This window comes from Zeugodacus cucurbitae, chromosome 6, assembly GCF_028554725.1.
Source record: "Zeugodacus cucurbitae isolate PBARC_wt_2022May chromosome 6, idZeuCucr1.2, whole genome shotgun sequence".
Taxonomy (NCBI): domain Eukaryota; kingdom Metazoa; phylum Arthropoda; class Insecta; order Diptera; family Tephritidae; genus Zeugodacus; species Zeugodacus cucurbitae.
In genome coordinates, this window is record NC_071671.1 from 67165968 (window position 1) to 67186687 (window position 20720).

The following is a 20720-nucleotide window of genomic DNA, read 5'->3' on the forward strand; positions in this document are numbered from 1 at the left end:
ATTGTCGACAATGAAGCGCTATAAATGCGTTTCCTCGTCGCGCACGTTTAATATGCCACAAAAGCGTATTAAGGCAGCAGCAACAACACTATTCGGAGAGAAGTGGTCGTTGCCGCAAGTGCGTGGCGTTGTGGAGACAATGTGCGGCAAGCGACAATCACCAACTATTATACGCGCCACATATACACACTTTTATATTAAACAATACAATATAGCCAGGCATGCTCCCCAAACAGCAGTAAGCTCCACACGCCTGCTACTGTGCGACTGCAATCACACATCACTTATTTGTGGGGCACATTTGTATGCATGTGCGTTTGTTGCATGCGTTAGCGTGACAAGATTTTCGGGCAGTGATAAGTGAGCCAGTGTGCTGTTGGAAGGCAGCAGGCAGCGCTTCCGAAAAATATACGCAGTTAAAGTAAAAAAAAAAAATGTGAAAAAATCGTAAAAGTTTGCCGCATCTTCTGTGCTGTCGCTGCCACCGCCACCGCTGCTGCTGGGTGCCTGAAGCTTTGCCGCAGCGCGTTTTTATGAGTGAATTTTTTTCGTTGCAAGTTTTTTGTGCCACCAATTTTTCATTGCCCCCAAATGTTGTACACATTGTGGAGCACTCATACACACACACACACACTTACGCGCTTTTTGTTGTAGTCATGCGGCTGTCTACACATCGTCCGCACACACAGTGATACAGGCGCGCACTCACGCGGCACATACACTCAGAAATACATGCAGCAGCGTCTACGCAGTCAAACAGACATTCGTCCACATCCATAGCCATCCATCTAGAGCCAAAGAGGCAAGTAGTCAAGAGCCGCCTCATTCAGACATTCATCCGCTTGTCCGTCTGGCCTCTGGCCGTCCGCCTTCACTACCCGTTCGCACGTCAACCCATCAGCCCATCGTACATTCGTCGTCCGTCTGTCCATCCATCCCGCATCGTGATGGAGCATGCCAATTACAATTTTAAATGCGCCTGTCAAACTGAAACTTTTTCGAGAGATGCTTGATTTCATTTCCCGCTCCAAACAATATTTCTGATTTTTTTCCGTTTCGGACGCTTGTTCTTGTTCGAGTTCACGTTCCTTCTTCTTTTTTTCATTATACCATTCATATGCATATGCTTGGTGTGGTGCTCCGTTTGATTTTTTTCTCGTTTTTTTTTGAGTATTTTTTTTTTTGTTTTTTGGGGAGCACATTTTTTCATTTAGTACAATAGTTTGGCTTTTGTTTCATTTGTTACACGTATTCCGTCTGCTGTTGGGGTGGTTTTCGACATTTTGGATGACTGACTTTGATTTAGGAGCCACTTTAACTTCGCATCGCTGCGGTTCGAGTGGACTTTTGGCGCTGCGAGCAACAGTAGTAGTAGCATCAAACAGTACAACAAAAACATAAAGAAAAGAAACAACAACAACAAAAAATTGGAGCAAGTAGTTGTAATGAATGGGAATGTATTGAAAAAGTTGTCGTAGAAATGAAAAAAAGCCAAAAACAAATCATCATCATCATCATAGCGACCGCCCCCGCCATCATCTTCAGCTTACTTGCCAACATTCCATCAATATGTGTGTGCGTGTGTGTATGTGTTACATGCAATAAAAACGCATGTTACAAGGACATTGTCGTCCTTTGTTTTAAGTTAAGCACTAAAAATAGCTGCGCCGCAAGCAACACTGTTCACACTTGGCGCGCCCGACTTGGCTGCGTTTGTGACAGGAATAAAAATGATGGAAATTTGTTGTTGTCGCCATCGTGCGCCTCACAAATATCGATACACTTAAAGCGATAAATTTTCATTTGCTCGCAAAACAAATAAATTGGGAAACATGCTTGTGTGTCTATATGTATGTATGTGTGTATGTGTATTTGAGTGTGTATTTTGTGTGATTACTTAAATTATGTTGGTTAATGTTGGTATTGATTTGTGGATTTCGTGCGTGATAACTTGATTTTCTCGCAATGTCAGCCCCCCGTATGCGTGGCTGCGCGTGTGTGTTATGAGGACACATTCCTTCATAGCACGACAACACGACGACATTCTTAATAAAAGGTGAAGTTGCCTTGACGACATGTACTGTTAAGCTTGACATTCCGAGAATATGTTATTGGTTATACGTGAATTACGTGCGATTTTCGGTACTTCCTACAGCTTTCCTTTTAGAAACTGCTCTGATTAGAGGTTATACTACAGGTCATGCTGTGTTAAGAATTTCTGATATAAAGTCTACATAAGTTGAGAAGTCAGTTAAAGCTTTGCAAGGATAAATGGCAGGGATATTGACTTTAAAAACAAATGGATAATCAAGAAATTGCGTAACAGTTTCTCATGTTTCAAGTTTTATTGCTTACTGCAGTCTTAAATCATATTTTTGTTGATTTATCTATATATATATAATACATAGGCCTTAAGTAAAATAACATTTGTTTGTGTAAGATTTCTATGTACTTCGGACTAAAGTAATTTGTATAAAATGTTTCCACGGACTCTAAAGTAGTGTTTTGTGATTTATATTTGATAATTGCAATAGCTATACATATTATTATCAGAAAGAAGAAGCATCTTGTACTTTATTAAAGAATATATCCATTCCATTGTATTTTTTGTTATGGAACTCTTTCTACATAGTACCGAAAAAATGAAGACTGTTCTATATATCGCTACTGTTTGTATTTTAACAACATATTTAGTATATTTTCTGAGGAAACACATAGTTGAAACAGCTCTTTAACATACTCCCAAATCATAATAGTCATCGAACCAAATTTTTTGAACTAAACAAAATCAAAATGGTCTGAAAATGCATTTAGTATTGGATTGTACATGAAACCGGGTTTTAACAAGATTTAAGTGACATTTTTGTTAATGAAGATAACAGAATTTTTTTATAAGTAGTTCTAATATATATATATGCTCTACTAAAATATTTGAAGCTCATACCAAATGAAAATATAACCTCAAAGTATCACAAATCTTTCGAAACAACAGGAAACCATCTCTAGATTTGTTCAATTTTCGAGATGCTCTATAATCTTTGACAATATTTTGGTGCTGTAAGCTGATTATCTTTCAGACAACAGTTACTTTTCATAGATATTTGATATAATATGATCAGAAACAGTATAAAAACCATTTTTTACAAAACAATAACAACTGAATTAGAATGCAATGCTACTATCGATTGCTCATGCGCTCTCTTCTCTTTCGAGAACATTATCTCAATTATCGAAAATACTATGCAAATAGTTAAAAACCAAACCGACAAAGGATAAAAAATTAAATTTGTATATTTTAATAGTAGATGATAGTAGATTTTATGCCTAATGCATTGTTCACATAATGTCACTCTTTTGCTATAAAAAAAATTATGGCATGAAATGACATGTCAAAATTTAATTTTTTTAAATTTCATTAATAAAAAACCCCGTTGAATGGCATTATCATGTCATGTTTTCAATAAATGACATTTAATGTCATAATATAAACGTGACACATACCATTTTAGTAGCTGCATAAGTATGTGCAAGTCAAAAATGTGATACTTAAAGCTGCATATTTACTTAATGGCTGAAAGCTGAAAAATGCGCATAAACCCAAAGTGTGTCACCACATTTTCAATCAAAGCCTCGTTGAAATTACGCAGATAGCAACACATACTTGCTTTATACCCACACACATATAAAATGAAATGTATATTTAAAGTATATTATATACTACTAATTAACATATAACTGTAACTGTATATATATAAGGAGAAGGTATTGCTTTTCACCCACCTGTGGTGCAGATGCCTGCCGAGATGCGTATATGGCGCTGTCGCCGTTGTGATCAGCTGATATGGCTGTTGTTGCAGATACGCCGCCGTTGCGGCATCCACCAACGGTGCATTCACGAATGGCGAACCGGCTGCCGCCGCACTTGCAATCTGTCCCATTGCATTGGCAGCCGCCGTCATATTGCCATGATCCAGAAATATGGCCGCATATTGTGGTGGATAGGTGGCGGCAGCAGCAGCCGCTGTGGCAGCACCCTGTGCCGCATTCGCAGCAGCGACATTCGCATTCCATTTCGCCTTGCTGCTCGATTTGTGCGACTTGCGCGTACGTGAGCGTTTGCTGGCACGCGACGAGGAGTCACGCGAACAGGTGCTCGTGTTCAGCAGGTCGGCCAGTTCGGCTACATTGGTGTGTGTGTTCGCATTGTTGTTGTTGTTGTTCGTGTTGGTAGCGTTGGCGGCAGCATTTGATGCGCTCATCGCTGGCAATGGCGGCAATTGCAGTTGAGCGCGTGCGGCTGCCAGTTGGCATTGTTGGGCCATGGATGAGCCCATATAGCCACCACCACCACCACCGGTTGCACCGCCTCCGCTGCCACCACCTACGTATGCGGCACCCACGCCACCGCCAATGCTGAGACTACCAATTGAGGGCGGAAATTGCAGTTCGCTATAAATACTAGACTCGAGTATGTTGCTATCGGAGGTGCTGCGATTTAACAGGAATTGCTCGAATTCATCGTTCACCACAGCGTCCGTTGCCTCAACGCTATCCAAATCTACAACGCCATTCATCGTTGTTGCGTAGGCGTTGCTGTTGCTGTTGGTGTTGTTGTCGGTGGAGGAGAGTAGAGCGGTGCTTTCAATGGCAGAATCATCACAATTGCTCGATGAATCGCCCGTGTGAGCCTCTGTTTGCTGATATTGTTTTTGCTGTTGTTGTTGCAGTTGCTGTTGTTGTTGTTGGTGGTGTAGATTCTGATGGCTGTTGTAGCTGCCGTTGATTACAATCTCCGGTATGCTGGCAAACTGCCCTTCCGGCTGTTGGTAATAGCTGCTATTTCTATGACTACTTATGCTGTTGTTGTTGCTATTGTTGGTGCTGCTGCTACTGCTACAATTGCTGCTGCCGTAGCTCGTATTGTAGTCATAGACGGCACCCATGATTGTGCCATTCTCAAAGACAACCGAGCCACTCGAAATGTTGTTGGTGGAAGCGGTGTTGTTGTGATTTTTGTTGTTGCTGGTGTTAGTATTAAAGCTGATGGTGGCTTTGGCGTTGGCTTTGGCAGTGGAAGTGATTTGATTTATGGGGGTGGCATTCCTGTTGTACGCTTCCATGTTGATAATGATTGCGTTTAAGGTAATGTCTTTTGTTTTTGTTATTGCTAGTGTTGTTGTTGTGTTTTTATTTTCATGCAACGGAGATTAGTTGCAATTTCTGGGCTTTTTTTGTATGCCTAATGGCTGCTTTAAGTGCGGAAATGTACGTGTTTAACGTTTGTGTAAGGAAATTACTTTTTGTTGTTTTATTCTTGTTGCCCTAGCGGTGGTCAGCAGTGTTTTATGTCGAACATTTTGTGGTATACTCTTCTTTCTTTCAATCAAATTTGGCACAATTTTCATTTTTCAGATATTTTGTATTTAACATTTGCATTTTAAACACTTTGTTGTTGTTGTTGTTTTTATTATTAATTTCAATTAATTAATATTGCTTTTAATTCACTTTAACTTCTTTGAGTGCGCATATCCTTTGGCGCACAGGATTCTCAACGCTCCATTCATCAAATCAAAAATAAATTTTTATTGGAGCTTCTTCACTTTCGATGTGTCACTTTCTACTTCCCTTAAACACGTCGTGTGTTGTTTACGTTACGTGTATTTTACCCGCTTAAACATACGCACGCACTCACACATTCGTAACATCGAATTCACGTCACACACGTCTACACTAAATGGTGATTTGACCGGTCTGTACCGCTTGGAGTGCCGCCAAAAACTGATTTGAAAAATTCAAATTTTTGTTTACGTCGTCGCACGCTTAGCCATAACCATAATGTAGCTCTTCACCACACTGCTCGTGCTCTCATGAGAGTATGTACATGCGTGTGTCTGTGTGTGTGTGTGTAATAACAAATGTGTATCTGCTTGTTTGTTTGTTGGTTTGCTTTTGCTTGCTTCTTGCTTGCTTGCTGGCTGGTCTTTTGTGTGTGTTTGTGAGAGCGCTTTAGGTATGAAAACAAACAACCACCAAAATCTTTCGTCCCTGCAGCACACAGCCGGGTCGTTAACAAATGCATTCTTCGCCCTCTGCCCGGCCGCAGCAATCAATATCGCCTTCGCCTACATTCCAATAATGAAACGTAGGAAAAAACATACATATGAATGATAGCACAGTGCTGTTATAGAGTTGCCAACATTTTGTAGGGGTTCTTTGTTTCGTTCGGTGTTCTAGCGGTTGTACTTTTTCGCGCTAAATTATTTTGAATGTGCAAAAATGATGAGAAATGTCAAGTTTCAATAATATTAATATAATTTTAGGCGCATATCCTAGGCTCCAGATTTATGCAGAATACGCTTAAGAAGTTTTGAAAAAAAAAAACGGTTAGTGTAGTGTATACTTCTAACCATATTCATAATGGTGTTAGCCCAAATGATAAGTCAACGGCATCTTATATATAGTAAAGAAGTCAGACTGAAGTTAGAAGTTAAGGAAATGTTTTTTTCATTTCAGATATAAAAGTCTAAGTTTTTACTTTATTTTCTTAAAATTTAAAAAAAAAATTATATTCCCAACAATTTGTTCCTTTTTTAGTTTTCATACGACAGTTTAATGTAAGACTATTTATCTACTATAAAAACGAAAAATAACTAATTTCGTGGAAAAATGATTTATTTAATTTTATTTTGTATAAGTTATATACAAATACCTTAAGCGGTTGGGGTAGTCAGGATTTTCAACAAATCGATTTTTATTTTTTTGCACTTTCGTTAAGTTCAATATCTTAAATCTATTCTCTGAAGTTATTTGAAGTTAATCCGATAATTACTTTTCAAGTTATTTGAGAAATAACAAAGAGCGCTCGGGCTCTCCAAAACGCTAGCGTGAAACTTTATTTTCTCAAAACTATGCTTATTGAACTAGTGATAACTGTTACTCGAAAACCGCTCAGTAGATTTTAATGACATATATACAGCTTTTAGAATACATAATAATCCTGGGGCGGATCGGTTTTTTGTTTTTTCAAAAATTTTGCTTTATTAAGATCAAATACTGTTGATTTTTTCCCAAAAACCCAGGAAAAAATTTCCTGTGGCCGCCATTTCGTTAATTAAAAAAAAATCAGCTCAGGATTATCTATTTATAAAACCAATTTTTCTTATCCGATTGATTTTTTTAGATGAATTTCCAAGGACTTATTTTTTTTTTCAAATTTACGTGACTTCAAGTCAAAACATTGTGTATTAATGCCATATTATTACTTTTGTAAAAAAAATATGATTTAATAGCAAAAACAAAATACTGAAAATTCTAATTTTTTTCGTGTCTCTGACTACCAATAACTCCTTAAGGGATTACATTAGTTTTGTCTCGGGAAAAAAATTCCAATACTATTTTTTTAATATAATAATTATTGTATTAATCAAACCTTTTCTTGCAATTTAAAATTTATAATTGGATTCTTGTCAAAGCGTTCTACGAAAAAATAGGCTAAAATTTGCCAGATTTGTTATTAAACAGTTGACACTCAAAAGCCAAAAGTATCCTTCACCCAAGTCGTTGTAAATTGTATCTGAAAGTCCTGTCTAAAATCGCATCAAGTACGGTTGATTAGTTCTCGAGACAATCGTGACAAACGACTTTGAAAGCCCAGTTTTTATCGAGAACATAATTTAAACAATTGCGAATTATATCGAATAATTTAGTTGACTTGTATTTGTTTAATTAATACTTTAAATTTTAAGCAAATTCCCCAACAACTCTTATTAAAAGAAATTAAAAAATTTTAATTCTCAACAAAATGTCCCTCAACATCCGGCCATGCGCTGCCCTTGGCAACTCTGCTATAAACAATAAAGTCATGCACACAGATAAACACACACACACACATGCGCACGTACATGGACACGAACACGCACACGCGTACGCCCAAACCAAACCAAACAGCAGTTTCTACACGTGCAACGGCGAAGCAATAAACATTCAGAGCATTTACTCTCCGTTTATATTGCCCTGCCATGCCGTTGTGTATTCTATCTGTGCCGCTGTGTTGCTGTTGTTGTTGCAGCGCTGTTATGCTATTACCTTATTGCTTTGTTGTGCTTCCTGAATCAGGCGAATCGTCCTGTGCTTGTTGTTCTTCCGCCTCCTCGCTGCCTTCTACTTGGACTTCTGCTGCTGTTGTTGCTGCCTCTTTTGTGTTTGCCACTGCCTTTTGGGTGCACGTTTTTATGGCTACATTTCCTTCGCAGCGCACTGCTGACTTCATTCGCTTGTTGTTTACTATTTAACATTGCACATTGCCAATGTTATTGTTATTGTTGCTGTTGCTATTGCTGTTGTTACTGTTGTCATCTCTTATTGCGAATGCCATTGCTGTGGGTTCCCGGCTGTTGTTTATGCTCTCGGCTTTGTTTACGTGCTTCTTTGCATTCACCTTTCGTGCATTGTTGTTGCTTTTGTAAATTTATTTCTTATTTAAACAGTTTTAGTTTACTCACAAGCGCCTGCACTTGCTCATTCTCTCTTTCTCTCTCTCACACACATACAGGCGCTCTCTTGTAATCGCAAGGCAAAGTCCTGCTCTCTATCGTGTTGCCAATTGCCAATATTGGCCGTTCACCGCTGTTGTTGGGAAAATATGTGTGGGTGTCTTACATACATAGTATAAGCAATTTAGTAAATTCTGTTTGTAGGCTCGTCCTTCTTGTTTTGCTCTTTGGATTTTATTACAGTTTTTTGGTTTGTCTCCAACTTTTCTTCGTGTAATAGTTCCTGCTGTTATTGTTTTCGATCCTTTATTGCCAAAAATGTCTTTGTAGTCACAGCGCCAATAAAACACAGTGGCGGACTGTGAGAAATAGAGGTCTATAAGATTTGTTTGCTGGACAATTGGGTTTGGGTAAATTGTTTTCATTTGTATGGAAATATGTGGTGAGCTGTAGAATGTTGGCTATTGTTCGACAATAAATGTGGAACTTGAAATGTTAAAATATTGCGTATGTTTGTATAAACTTTTGTTCTGTTACTGGTTCGAAAACGTTTCAGAAGTCTATTCGGATCAGAGAGTATCATAAAAGTAATAAATTTGGCGAGCTAGATAATAAAAAAATAATAGTAAAATGATAATTTGATATATGCTTTCGGATTAATTTCTAAGAACTACAGACCCTAAACATTGATTTTTTTAAGCTGTCGAGAAGATAATGAAAGAATAAGCAAAGCTGTCTAATATATTAATAATTAACCTCAAATCTCTCAACATAAACTTAACTCAGTGTGAGATGGTGTGATTTGATTTTGAACCGCAGACGACATTCAACAAATTGTGATTCGGGATTTACACTCTCTGTAGTTCTGAGAGCCACTGAGAGCAAGAACCAATTATGCTCACTTATTTCTTAACTCATAATCCCACATCGTGATCTATTCTAAAATCGTTTTAAAACAACGATCAATCTCGTGTTTGAATACGATGAAATATCTAATATAGTATCTTGAGAATCAGATGTACCTTAATCTTAAAATTATCTCTCTCTCTCTCTCTCTCTCTCTCTCTCTCTCTGAACCTTGCTTGGTACTAGTTTCCAATAAAATATTAAAAAAATGTGAGGTGTGTTTAGAGTCCATATAGTTTTTTTGACTCTATTGCTCATCGTTTCTTTGACAATTGTGTCATGAAATCGAATTCCGATCTCAACAATTCCCTCATTTATATAATTTCCAACGAGCACTCGTCTTGAAAAAACTTGTAGAACACCCAAAGTATATAATAATATCACGAAAGAACCTCTAATTAGAAGAATACCTTCACGCATTTGTTCAACTATTAGATGTCCTAACAGTGAGTTTATGAAGCTTTTCTGCTTAAAGAATACTACTTTGGGTCATGTAGGATGAAACGACATTGACATAGTTCAGCGAATAAAAAGACGGCGGCTACGCTGGCTAGGTCATGTTGTTTGAATGGACGAAAATGCTCCAGCTCTGAAGTGTTTAAAAGAACAAATGAATGGCGCGGTGTTGTGGACAAGAAGAAGACTTTGGGTCATGTTCCTATAGTTCCACAAAAAAATGCTTCTCTCACAAAAATACTATTCTTTCTTGATCCCACTAAATAACTCCGAAAAAGTATCTCAAACCCTCTTAAAAACCCAATGCGACCTCAATCTCAAGCGAACAAAAAACATAGAAACTAATCCAATTCCATTCACACATAGTAAGTAGAACGCCCGTGCTCGAGCGATTGGACTTAAAGTGCTTTTATCGCTACGACATTCGCTTTCCTCTCGCACTCTCAATTTCCGCACACACACACACACACCCACAAGCTGAAAGGAAATAATATTTTCAATAGCATAACAAATAGAAAATCTTTACACGTTGGAAAATGGGGCAAAGTTAATAAACGAGGGAAAAAAAACAAATTTGTGAGAACATATATTGAGAAAGAGAGTGCGAGAGAGTGCCGGGAGAAGAGACGCAAAGAAAACAAAGCAACAGAAGGCAAATGTAAATGCACAGAGGGATTAGAAAACTAACAAAATGTGATTGCTGTTGGTGATAAAACAAACAACTGAGAAACTAAAGAAAAAGAAGAAAAAAACACAAAAAGAGTACAAGAAACAACAACAACATATTGTTTATGCTTCAAATGCATTGATTGCCATGCAAACGTGCGTAGTGCCACGCTGTTGTTGCTATTGTTGTTGTTGTCTGCTGCAGCACACGAAGCCAAACAAAATCGGTATGCAACTGCAATAACAACAACAACAACGTGGGCAACTACTTTAAGCGGCGCAGGAAACTATTGAAGCATTTTACGAAAGTAGAAAAAACAACAGCAACAACAACAAACTACAAGCGTAGAATCAATAACAACGCGCTGCAGTGGAGCGGCAAAAGACCGAGTTACAACAACAACAACAAAAAGAGGAAAACTGCTTGGAAAAAATGCATTAAGTATCTATGAGATACACGCGCGGTCACTGCAGCCATACAAAGATGTGCTATATGGCTGTTGTTGTAGTTTTTGTTGTTGTTTTTGCTTTTTTTTTAAATGCATATGGTGCGCGGACTTTGTTGTTGTTTGTTCTGGTTTTCATTTTTTTCTTCTTATTTTATTTTGTTGTTGTTGTTGTTGTTATCGTTCTTTTTTTCCCTTGCTTATAGATTTTCTTTGTATGCACATTTTGGTTTGGCAGCGAGTTGGCTGGGTGTTTGGTATGTAAATTATGCTAAAGGCGTCGAATATCGAGTGATCTTCTGCTTCGCTGCACACAAGCTGGAAAAATCATACACTTATGCCGAAAACCCTGCAGGAAAAATATTGGATGGTGGAATATATGGATTAAGTTATAGTGAATTCCATAAATCATTATTAGATTTCATTCTTTAAAAAAAATGATACCAACAGAATCCTGTGGACTGGCTAAAGAGTTAAAAAATGCAAAAAATATTCAACGTTATATTTTTCATGCTTTTTTTGAGTACATAATTTATCAAAACTCTATGATTCTCTATGAAGAACCTACATAGTATTCCAAAAAATTATAAATTTCAAATCCAAAGACACCAAAAATTAGTAATTCACCACTTTAACATCATAGAATTTTCCTACACGCCACACATTTTCCTCCAAAGTCAATTTTCTTTCACCGTCTACGAGTACATTTTTATTCATTCAAGCATGTCCGCTTGCACATATCGACATGAACATATCCTAATATTATGTTGCTAAGCGCGTACTTTCTAAGATTGGCTGGTAAAATGTTTACATGCTCTCTACGTGCATATCTACATACAAACAACCGACCAACAATAATGTTTAGACCCATCTCAAGCCAAACAAGCAACAAGCACATGTTCTTTTGATTGAGTCGCATCATAACGGCGCGAAGATCGATCTTCGAAATTGCTGTGCTTGTCAATTGTATGACAAATGCCTTGGATGTGTGAAAAATTTATGCATCACTGCATTGGTTGTTGTTGTTTTTTTCTAACAGCAAACAGTTTATTAAAGCAGCAATTCCATAAATGCTGAGGGGTCACAACGGCATAACCTCTTTGTGTGGGGAAAGTGCAATTTCTCATATGCACTTGTTGAAAACAGCACTGATCGATGGTTGTGGCAGTAAATATTTACTCTTTTATACATATGTGTAAAAAAGTCTTAAGTCTTTATTCGTCGAAGATACTTATTGGCGTAATAGAATTTGTCCTTCTCGGAGAACTTAAGCGTCATATGATTAATGAGAATTGCCTAAGAGACTGTAATTTGGAGTTGTTTTACTTAACCGGTCCAATTCACATTAAATTTTGAGAGTTTTTTATGAAGAGTCAAAAAAGTTCGTACCGACTTAGGTATAAGCACATTTTTTTGTTAAAATTTGATTTCGATATAAAGTGAAATATCTTTTCGACCGACATTCATCGTCGAATGATTTTTGTCCGTCTAAGAGAGAAAATTTAACATGGTGCATGTAAAAAATGTCCGCTCAAGGTGGGTGTCCAAGGATATTGATAGGTCAATTTACTTTTACTTTCATTTACTTCAAAAATACCTTCAAAGACCTCAGTCTCAGCGATTTTTTTTCTGGCGAAACATGTTGGAGCATTGAAAACTGGGAGAATCCTCTGTACTACAGATCGTAAAATATTTGGTGGATAAGGCTTCTGGTGATTATAGTCTTACTTTTTCCAAAAAATTCGGTGAAAATTAACCATTTGAATATTGAGTATTTTAACTTTTGGGGTGCCATCAATCGTTTGAGCTTTACTTATAATAGATTACTATCGATTAGTGAAATTATGGATCTTAACTGCATCCAATATCTCAGGGAGCTGTCTTTCCTAGGCGAAAACTCAAGATCATTTCTCAAAGCTTTTCATGCAAAGTATATAATATCGGATATCAGGAGAAACGGTGTTTCGTCACCGTTATAATGATACTTCCCATAAAGTTTTATTTAAGTACATTAAAACATGTTATAACATATTGATTGGCTCTTGACGTCTGTATCTCATGCCTTTGTTACACGATTTATGAAATCTATAAGTGTAATATCATATTTTTTGTTCGCCTCCTTACGAATATAGGGACTCCTTTAAAATTGTTCCTTTATAGTCGAATTTTAAATTTTATATTATGCCCTGGTCGAAAAGTTCGATTTATGGAAGGAAATTTGTATGAAATTTGACTTCTATTGCCAATTTAAGAGTTCGACTTATGTAGAACTTCAAGTTATAGAATTTTAAGTTATGGAAGCAAATTTGTATGAGATTTGATTTCTAAATTCCAAAGTTCGAGTTATGGAGATCTTCGACTTATATAATGTTAATATTTTTCCAACTTGGACTGAAATAAGAGGAAAATGTAGATTATGTCCATATTTTTTTTTTTTACTTATGACTCAATGATGTAAAATTGGTTTGGTCCCTCTGAGTGTATTGAAGAACTAACTTTTTATTGAAGCACTAGTTTTTTTTCAATTCGACAATTTTGTCCTACCTTTGTTTGGGAACGTTATATTTCTCCAGATGTTCTCGCCCTTTCAAGGTTAGAGAAAGGGTCGGTCGACTTATCTAATATCTAGTCGCAAACAAATTTTTCTTTGACTGATATTATTTTAAACTTTATCGTTTATAAGATAACTTGAAAGCTAATATACATAAATGATTTCGAGCCAAATACCTGTGTTGTTGTAGTAATTAAAAAAATTAAACTAAAACACCAATAGTTTTGAATGAGTCTCTATTACTACGTTTATGCTTCATTTCTACACGGTTATATTCTACATCGGTAAAGCCTATAAGCATAAACGGCTACGGCTCTACGCGAGGTAAATTCTGAATTGAATTAAATTGAGGGCTGCCACGTATTATAAATATCCGTATTTTCCAGATATAAGGGGTGTGCGGCATAAATCGGTTGAGAAGTGTTCGGGCAGAAATGCACGAGCAAAACCGACCACTGACCGACCCAAAAAAAAGGTTTTTCTACGAAAACCGACTACCCACTCATCGAAGTTTTTGCAAAAAACCGGTTTTCGCTACACCATCCGACTACCCACACTACCACAGGTGGGCCACAAAAAAAACGGTGCCAAAAAGTAACCAATAACCGGTTACTGTAGATTAGCCGATTACTACACAGTACCAGGCGTTTGCCGCAAAAATTCGTGGGGAAAAAGGCCGCAAAAAAAAAGTGGGGTAGGGGTTTTTAGCGAAAAATTGGCAATACGGGAACCCTGTATATGCAATTTGTCAAAACAATATACACCGACACAAAAAATCAGCTGATTTGACGTTCAACTTAACTCTAAATCCGTTTATGCATCCGAGTTAACTCGCCTACATACGTAAAGAAAATGTGTATATTCTATCCGAGTAGATCATTTAACTCGTGATGAAAAAGTGTTTATGCATGTGGATTGAACTTACCCGTGTATAATATAACCGAGTAGAAATGAAGCATAAACGTAGTATATCATAGAAGGTCAATATTTAAGATTCGAATTCCTTTTTAAATTTTCGAATTTATATACCATAGATGTATGTAATATTATCATACATATGTAAGTATGTATGTAAATGCAGTTACTTAATTCGCAAAAAGTTTCGAATTTAAAATCGCATTTAACCGCTTTTCGCCGCGAAATGCGTTGTGAGAGTGGCAATTTAAAAATCTCTTGCACCATTTAAATTAAATAAACTTAAAAGTGTGCAATACTACATGGAGGGTGGCCGAGCGAACCCTAGTTTTACGATTGCATCTGTGTATGTATGTACAACGCAAGCAAATATTTAATATGGCGACATTTTCGCTTAATTCCAAATGCAAGTTGGCATGTATTTTCGCACATACACAGTTGCATACATATATGCATGTATGTATGTACGAGAATTTTTACAGTTAATTACACATACTACAGTCATCATCATTAATGCATGCTCGATTCTTCAATTAAATCCACCCTCTTGCTTAATTACAATGCCGCAATGTGCATACTCATTGCGAAATGCCAAAAAACTACTTACTCATGTTACTCAGATATACATATGTACATACATACATATGTAAGTGTTTAAGCGGAAATGTATGTATATGTGGCTATATGAAAGCATTTCTTCATATAAACCCCTGGCTTGCGCTTAGCAAATATGATTCACCACTCGCCTGACTGCATGACTTGTATGCATATATGTGTGTCTCCTCCTCTGCTCGGCTAATCTGCAAAATTCGTGCGACCATTTTTCATTTTCACTTCAATATGAAAAATCATCAGCCACTTTTGGGGGCGACACATCATGTTGCAGTCTGTGGTTTTCGAGTTCAGCTCCGCTCAGTTGAGGGTTGGCAAGCGTTGAGGGTTCGAATGCATGCTGAAAAAGCCAAGCTGAGGGGGACTAACCCTCTGCGGCAAGCAGAGCAATGCAGTGAACAATAGTAGCAGCAGCAACAGCAACAACAACAAGCATGCTAGGAAATAGATAAGTTGCAATTTTAGTTATGGCGTTGACAAGGATACGAGCGAATTGCGTGGACGTACTATGGTAGTGCAAATATTTGTAAGAATATAATGGCGAGCAGCACACAAACACACACACATACGCGCATATATATGGCAGAATGGTTGAGCCATACAAATGCGTGACAAGTAGTAAACTGTTGTGCATACATTTCTATTTGCCAAACGCACATTTGTCATGTGCGCGGAGCATAAGGGTATTAGTTGTCATTGCACTGCCCGGAGAGGAGGGGATGCACTGCGTCTCCTGGTGCTTTAACAAATGTGGCATTTGCTTATTGCTGAAATTCCGTTGGCAACCCTTCGTTCGCAATCACCAGCGTTGCTTTGCAGTTAGTTTCGTTGGTGTTTTGTACTTTTTTGCTGAAAACCACTCAGTATGCATTGCTTATGTTATTAGCCGAAATCTTCATCAACATTAGCATCATCACCCAAACAATATTAACACGACACTCAAGTGATTTGCAACTGTCTACGCAAAAGTGGGGAGGTTACGAATTCGAGTGAAGCGATTTTTTGTTGTTTTTGTGTTTTCTCATAAAAATATTTTGGCAGTCGCGTCCATAAGTGCTTAGACTTAAGTGCAAGACATTGGTTGTTTTTTATGACCATTCATTTATTCGAAGATTCGTCAGAACATTTAGTATGGCGAATCGAACAAACAACTGGTATAAATCAAAGAAGCTGACTTGATCAACTAAAGATAGAATCAAAAGAGAGTATTATTCTTAAAATTATTATAAAGAGGTATAACATTTAACTGGATTACTTTGTTGTCTATTTCACTTGTGAATTGTTTGATCAAGCAGCGTATAGAATTTGACGAGTGCAAAAGAAATCTCGCTAAAATATAAAAAATCGCTGCAAGGAATATGAACTAAAAAATTAAATATATAGTTGTTGGGCTATCCATATAGTCCCTGGTTAGGTTAGGTTCAAAGGCTGACCTTCGTGGAGGATCATCGTGGAGCTGGACTTGTACAGCTGAAGGTGCCAGTTCATCGGGATGCTAAAATACTCCTAAATATATATCACAAAAAAGAGCCTATCACACATTTTATGAGGCGGCTAATGTCAGTTCCGCCAAGTTCGCATGGTTCGCCAAAAGTGGGACAAGAAAAGAAGAACAATGAAAGGTGTTTCCACCTCGCCTTCCTCCTTCCTAGCTTCATCGCATGTATGTTCATTCCGCAGTGTTCAGTGAGTAGTCTTACTGTTGCGGCAAGGGGAACCTTTTAGAGTGCACGTTGTTCCGCCGACCTCATATTTTCTACTTTGGGCCCAAAGAATCTCACATCCCTGCAGGTTTTAGTTGCTAACCAGCGTTCCCAAGCTCGCGAGAAGTCCATTGATCCTGTGCTAGAGCACAAGAGCGGGGCCCCGACTCGTACTCAACATTGTGAAATATGACAACGGGTGCCCTTTCTAGCAAGCGCATCCTCTTTGCAGTTCCCAGCGATTCCGTTGTGACCCGGCACCCAGACAAGTCTGATAGCGAAATAGCTTAAAATATATTGTCCTAACTAGGCTTCCAATGATATATTTCTGTTTCACTTTGACGATGTAACTATATGGTAAATTATTTCCAAGCTTGGAGAGGCGGTGGATGCGCTCTAAATTATGATCTGACATGGTAGCGGCTCCCGAGCATTTTTGTTAGGTCGGAACGATTCTGATAATTGAGATCATTTACTTTTAAGTACCTCGAAGAAGCTACAAGTAATCGGAAGCGAAATAAACCAAAATCATCGCGCACTGATTGGTAAAGGTAGGATATTATTAGAAATCAATTTTTTTTAAACTTTACCAATAATGATAGTAATCTGCAAACGGTTCTGTAAGTAGTCTTTTGAGTCTTCAAGTATATGTTTCCACTTTTTTCGCTCTTAGCAAATGGTATTAAGCCTACTTCTCATTATCAATCAATTTTTGGAGTCTTCAAGTTTTATTTCAATACTTTCTTTGCTCCTAGCTCCGATTTTCCAAATGTGCGCAGTCTTACTGCTGATACTTAAGCAATATGAGTGTTGTTTCATGGCCACTAAACGCTCTCCAAAAACTGTCTCCACTGTCGAACCTTGATAATTTCTATAGGAAAGTTAGTGAGTGACTCACTTAAACTCGAAATATACACATTTTCCTGTGAAAAGGGTTTTCCAACAGACAAATGTAAGTGATAGTAATGAAACTAACACTAATGATAGTGACGCCAACAGCAACAACAGCACCTAAAGCATTATCATTAAATAAATTATACCACGAGTACCAACATAGACACACTACTGAGATATAACTGTCTACAAATGAGTTGCATTTACGCGCACACCAATTTATATGTATATACAATTCTAAGTGTGTGCTTCTCTGCTTATCTGTATGTATGTATGTATGTATGTTTGTATGCAACACAGTTTTTGCATGACTTTGAAAAACATTCACTGCTGCAAAACAGTCAGTCCGCATCAAAGTCAATTGAAATACCCTCAAATTTAACAAAATTGCCCAGACATAGTGTATAATTTCAATTTGCGCTGCGCATACAACAGCAACAACAAAGTCATAAAGGCGCACACAAATAAAATTAAATAAAAATCATGCCGTGACACACAGACAACCTTACCGTACCAAACAACCCACCAAACAACCAACACGAAAATTTTCGAAACATAAAGTTTTAAGGCTTTTGGCGATGGCAAATTGCCCGCCGTCGACTTTTACAGCAGCACAGCAACAACAACCACTATCTCATCTAAAGCAGCAGCAGCGGCGGCAGTACGAGCTCATCCTCGCTGGCGTTGAAATGCTGAGCTGACAGCTGGTGCCTTGCATTGGGGTGAGTTGTTGGCTGATGCTGCTCAACTGTTGAGTGTGTTGGTGGAATTAACAAAAAACAAAAACAAAAATACAAGCAAAAAGTAACAAATGTGAGTAATAATAACTTTTTTGTTTTTGTTTTTTTTTGAAGAAAGTAGATAATTTCATTTTTTCTACTAAAGCAAATAAGTTTTATATTAAAAAAGAGTTTTATAGCTGTCTGCATTATTAGCAAGCAACCGCTCAACGGTGGTGATGGTGGTGTCTGTCCGTACGTCTGACTGCCTGTCTGTGCAATTGCATATGTATGCGCGCTCCGCCCCCCAGACACGCACTCATCACGCAGCGCACGAGCTCCGCCACTGTCATAATCTCACAAATTAGACGCTCATCAAAATTTTTTCCGGTATGCCATACGCGGACGTGTACAAAAGTACGGTTGTAAATATGGTTGTTAGTATGTATGTGCGTGTTTGCCTCCTGGCAACTTCTTGGCGAGCAGGCAGCGTGCAGTCAGCGGTACAAGCTTGCATACAATGCATGTAACAGTCAACAGCCAAGAGGCATGCAAGAATCATGTTGCCATACATTTGTATTTTCATGTTGCCACACATCCAACCAACATCATGTGTATGTGGGTGTGTGTGTGCCATTGGCTGCAACGTCCACTTTGATGAATGTTTAGTTGAGTTGAGCTTTTTTAGCGTTAACTGTAACTTTTTCTGACCATATTTACTCTTGTTGTTGTTACAACAAAATTTGTGTTGTTGTTGTTTGTTGGTGTCTGCCACGTCTGTTGCGACGACGTCAACGTTCATTGTGGTTTTCGCTTTACAAAATTTTATCTGCTCGTCCATCATAATATCTATTTGTATGCTGTTATCAGTTTGTTGTTGTGTTTGTTTGTGTGTATATATATAAGTATGAGTGTGTATCTACAGTCTCTACTACACTTTTTGTTGTTGCTTTACGAACTTTTTGTTGAATTTTGTTTAATTTTGGGTTGTTGCTGTTAATAATAATGTTGTTTGCTGTGTTGTTTTGTTGTTGTTGCTATCATGTAGCTCACTGCTATGTTGTAAATTTATACCGTTGGTTTTTTTTTTTTTGTAAAGTAAAGTTTGTGATACATACACACGCACATATTTGCTGTGTGTTGTTCAGCTTCGGTTTTCATAATGAAATGAAACTTATGCGGTTGACCACATGTGACGCCCGAAGTTCTCTCCCGGTCTTCCTATCGATGCGCCCGTCATGCTGCGTCCGCTGGGATCCTAAAAAAAAGTATTAGGTTGGCGCGCATGCACAGTGTGTTGCAGGCTAATTAAAGAGTTTGGGGTTAGCTTTACATTTTCTGTTTTTGTTTGTGTTTATTCATATTAAGGTAAACCGCTTCATGCGGAGCTCAAACATTAATATAATTGGAAAATGGGCGACTTCAAGCTGGGTGTGTTTGTGTGTGTGTGTTGGTCTGCTAAATGTAGTAGCAGTTATGCTCTGGGGTTTTAAGATTCTCCCACAATATTATAAATATAACTAAAGGAGAGTCAATTTTGTAAATATGTGAAGAATGATAATCTTTTGCTAATGTTTCCTTAAACTCGAACTACCAAAATGTCCTTAATATATTGCATTTTATATAGAAATTCTACGCCAAAATCAGATGTTCCCTTTTAATAAAGTACGAATTCCAGTTATCATCACAATTAGTATACACTTTAATCGCTCATTCAAGAATATTTCGTAATTCTTATCGATCAATTTGGCTTCACCACTTTGTTACTTGGCAACCCTATTGCTGAACTAGTTGTTTGGTATGCCTTTTTTACACAAATACCGCACCCTTCCTTGCGTTAGGTTATGTTGTTTGGCTGTTTCCCTGTGGGAAATACACTTAGACTATGAGACACAGTACTTTGTGAAGCCAAGATCCTCCACCTTGATAAGAGACTCGACAAAGCGGCCTGAATCTACTACAAATCTGCAGAGATCTTTCACTTTTACTTCCGCAAGTTCGCGCGGTTGTAAGTGACATGTGAGATCTTAGTAATCTTTTTCTTGATCTCGCAAAGATGGAATATTCCGGAAGAAAATTATTAGATGATGCCACTTCGACCTTCTAGGTCTAGCTTCTACAGCTAGCTTACACTAAGATTTTTAACATAACAGCGTGGATCCCGATGGGACAATTATCAGTTAGAACCCCTACGACTAAGAAGGAATTAACTTTGCTAAGGGTGGAGCTTCCTCCATACCAGGTTAGACAGAAGAGTTGCTTTTATTTATTAATTTAACAGCTGAAAGACGGGACAGTTCCATGATATGATATATTTCATTAAGATTTAAATTAAGGTATTTCATAAGCCACAGCAATTT

The 20720-nt window shown here is 37.7% G+C and overlaps 1 protein-coding gene across 1 annotated transcript in view; it reads right to left on the bottom strand.

The window, feature by feature from the left end:
- LOC105212110 (uncharacterized) overlaps positions 1 to 5790 on the bottom strand; it is a 42340-nt gene extending 36550 nt beyond the window's left edge. Inside the window, exon 1 of the mRNA XM_011183890.3 lies at positions 3781 to 5790. Within this exon, the coding sequence (XP_011182192.1) occupies positions 3781 to 5120 (1340 nt within the window). The 5' untranslated portion in view covers positions 5121 to 5790. The remainder of the gene's footprint in view (positions 1 to 3780) is intronic.
- Between the last annotated feature and the right edge of the window lie 14930 nt (positions 5791 to 20720).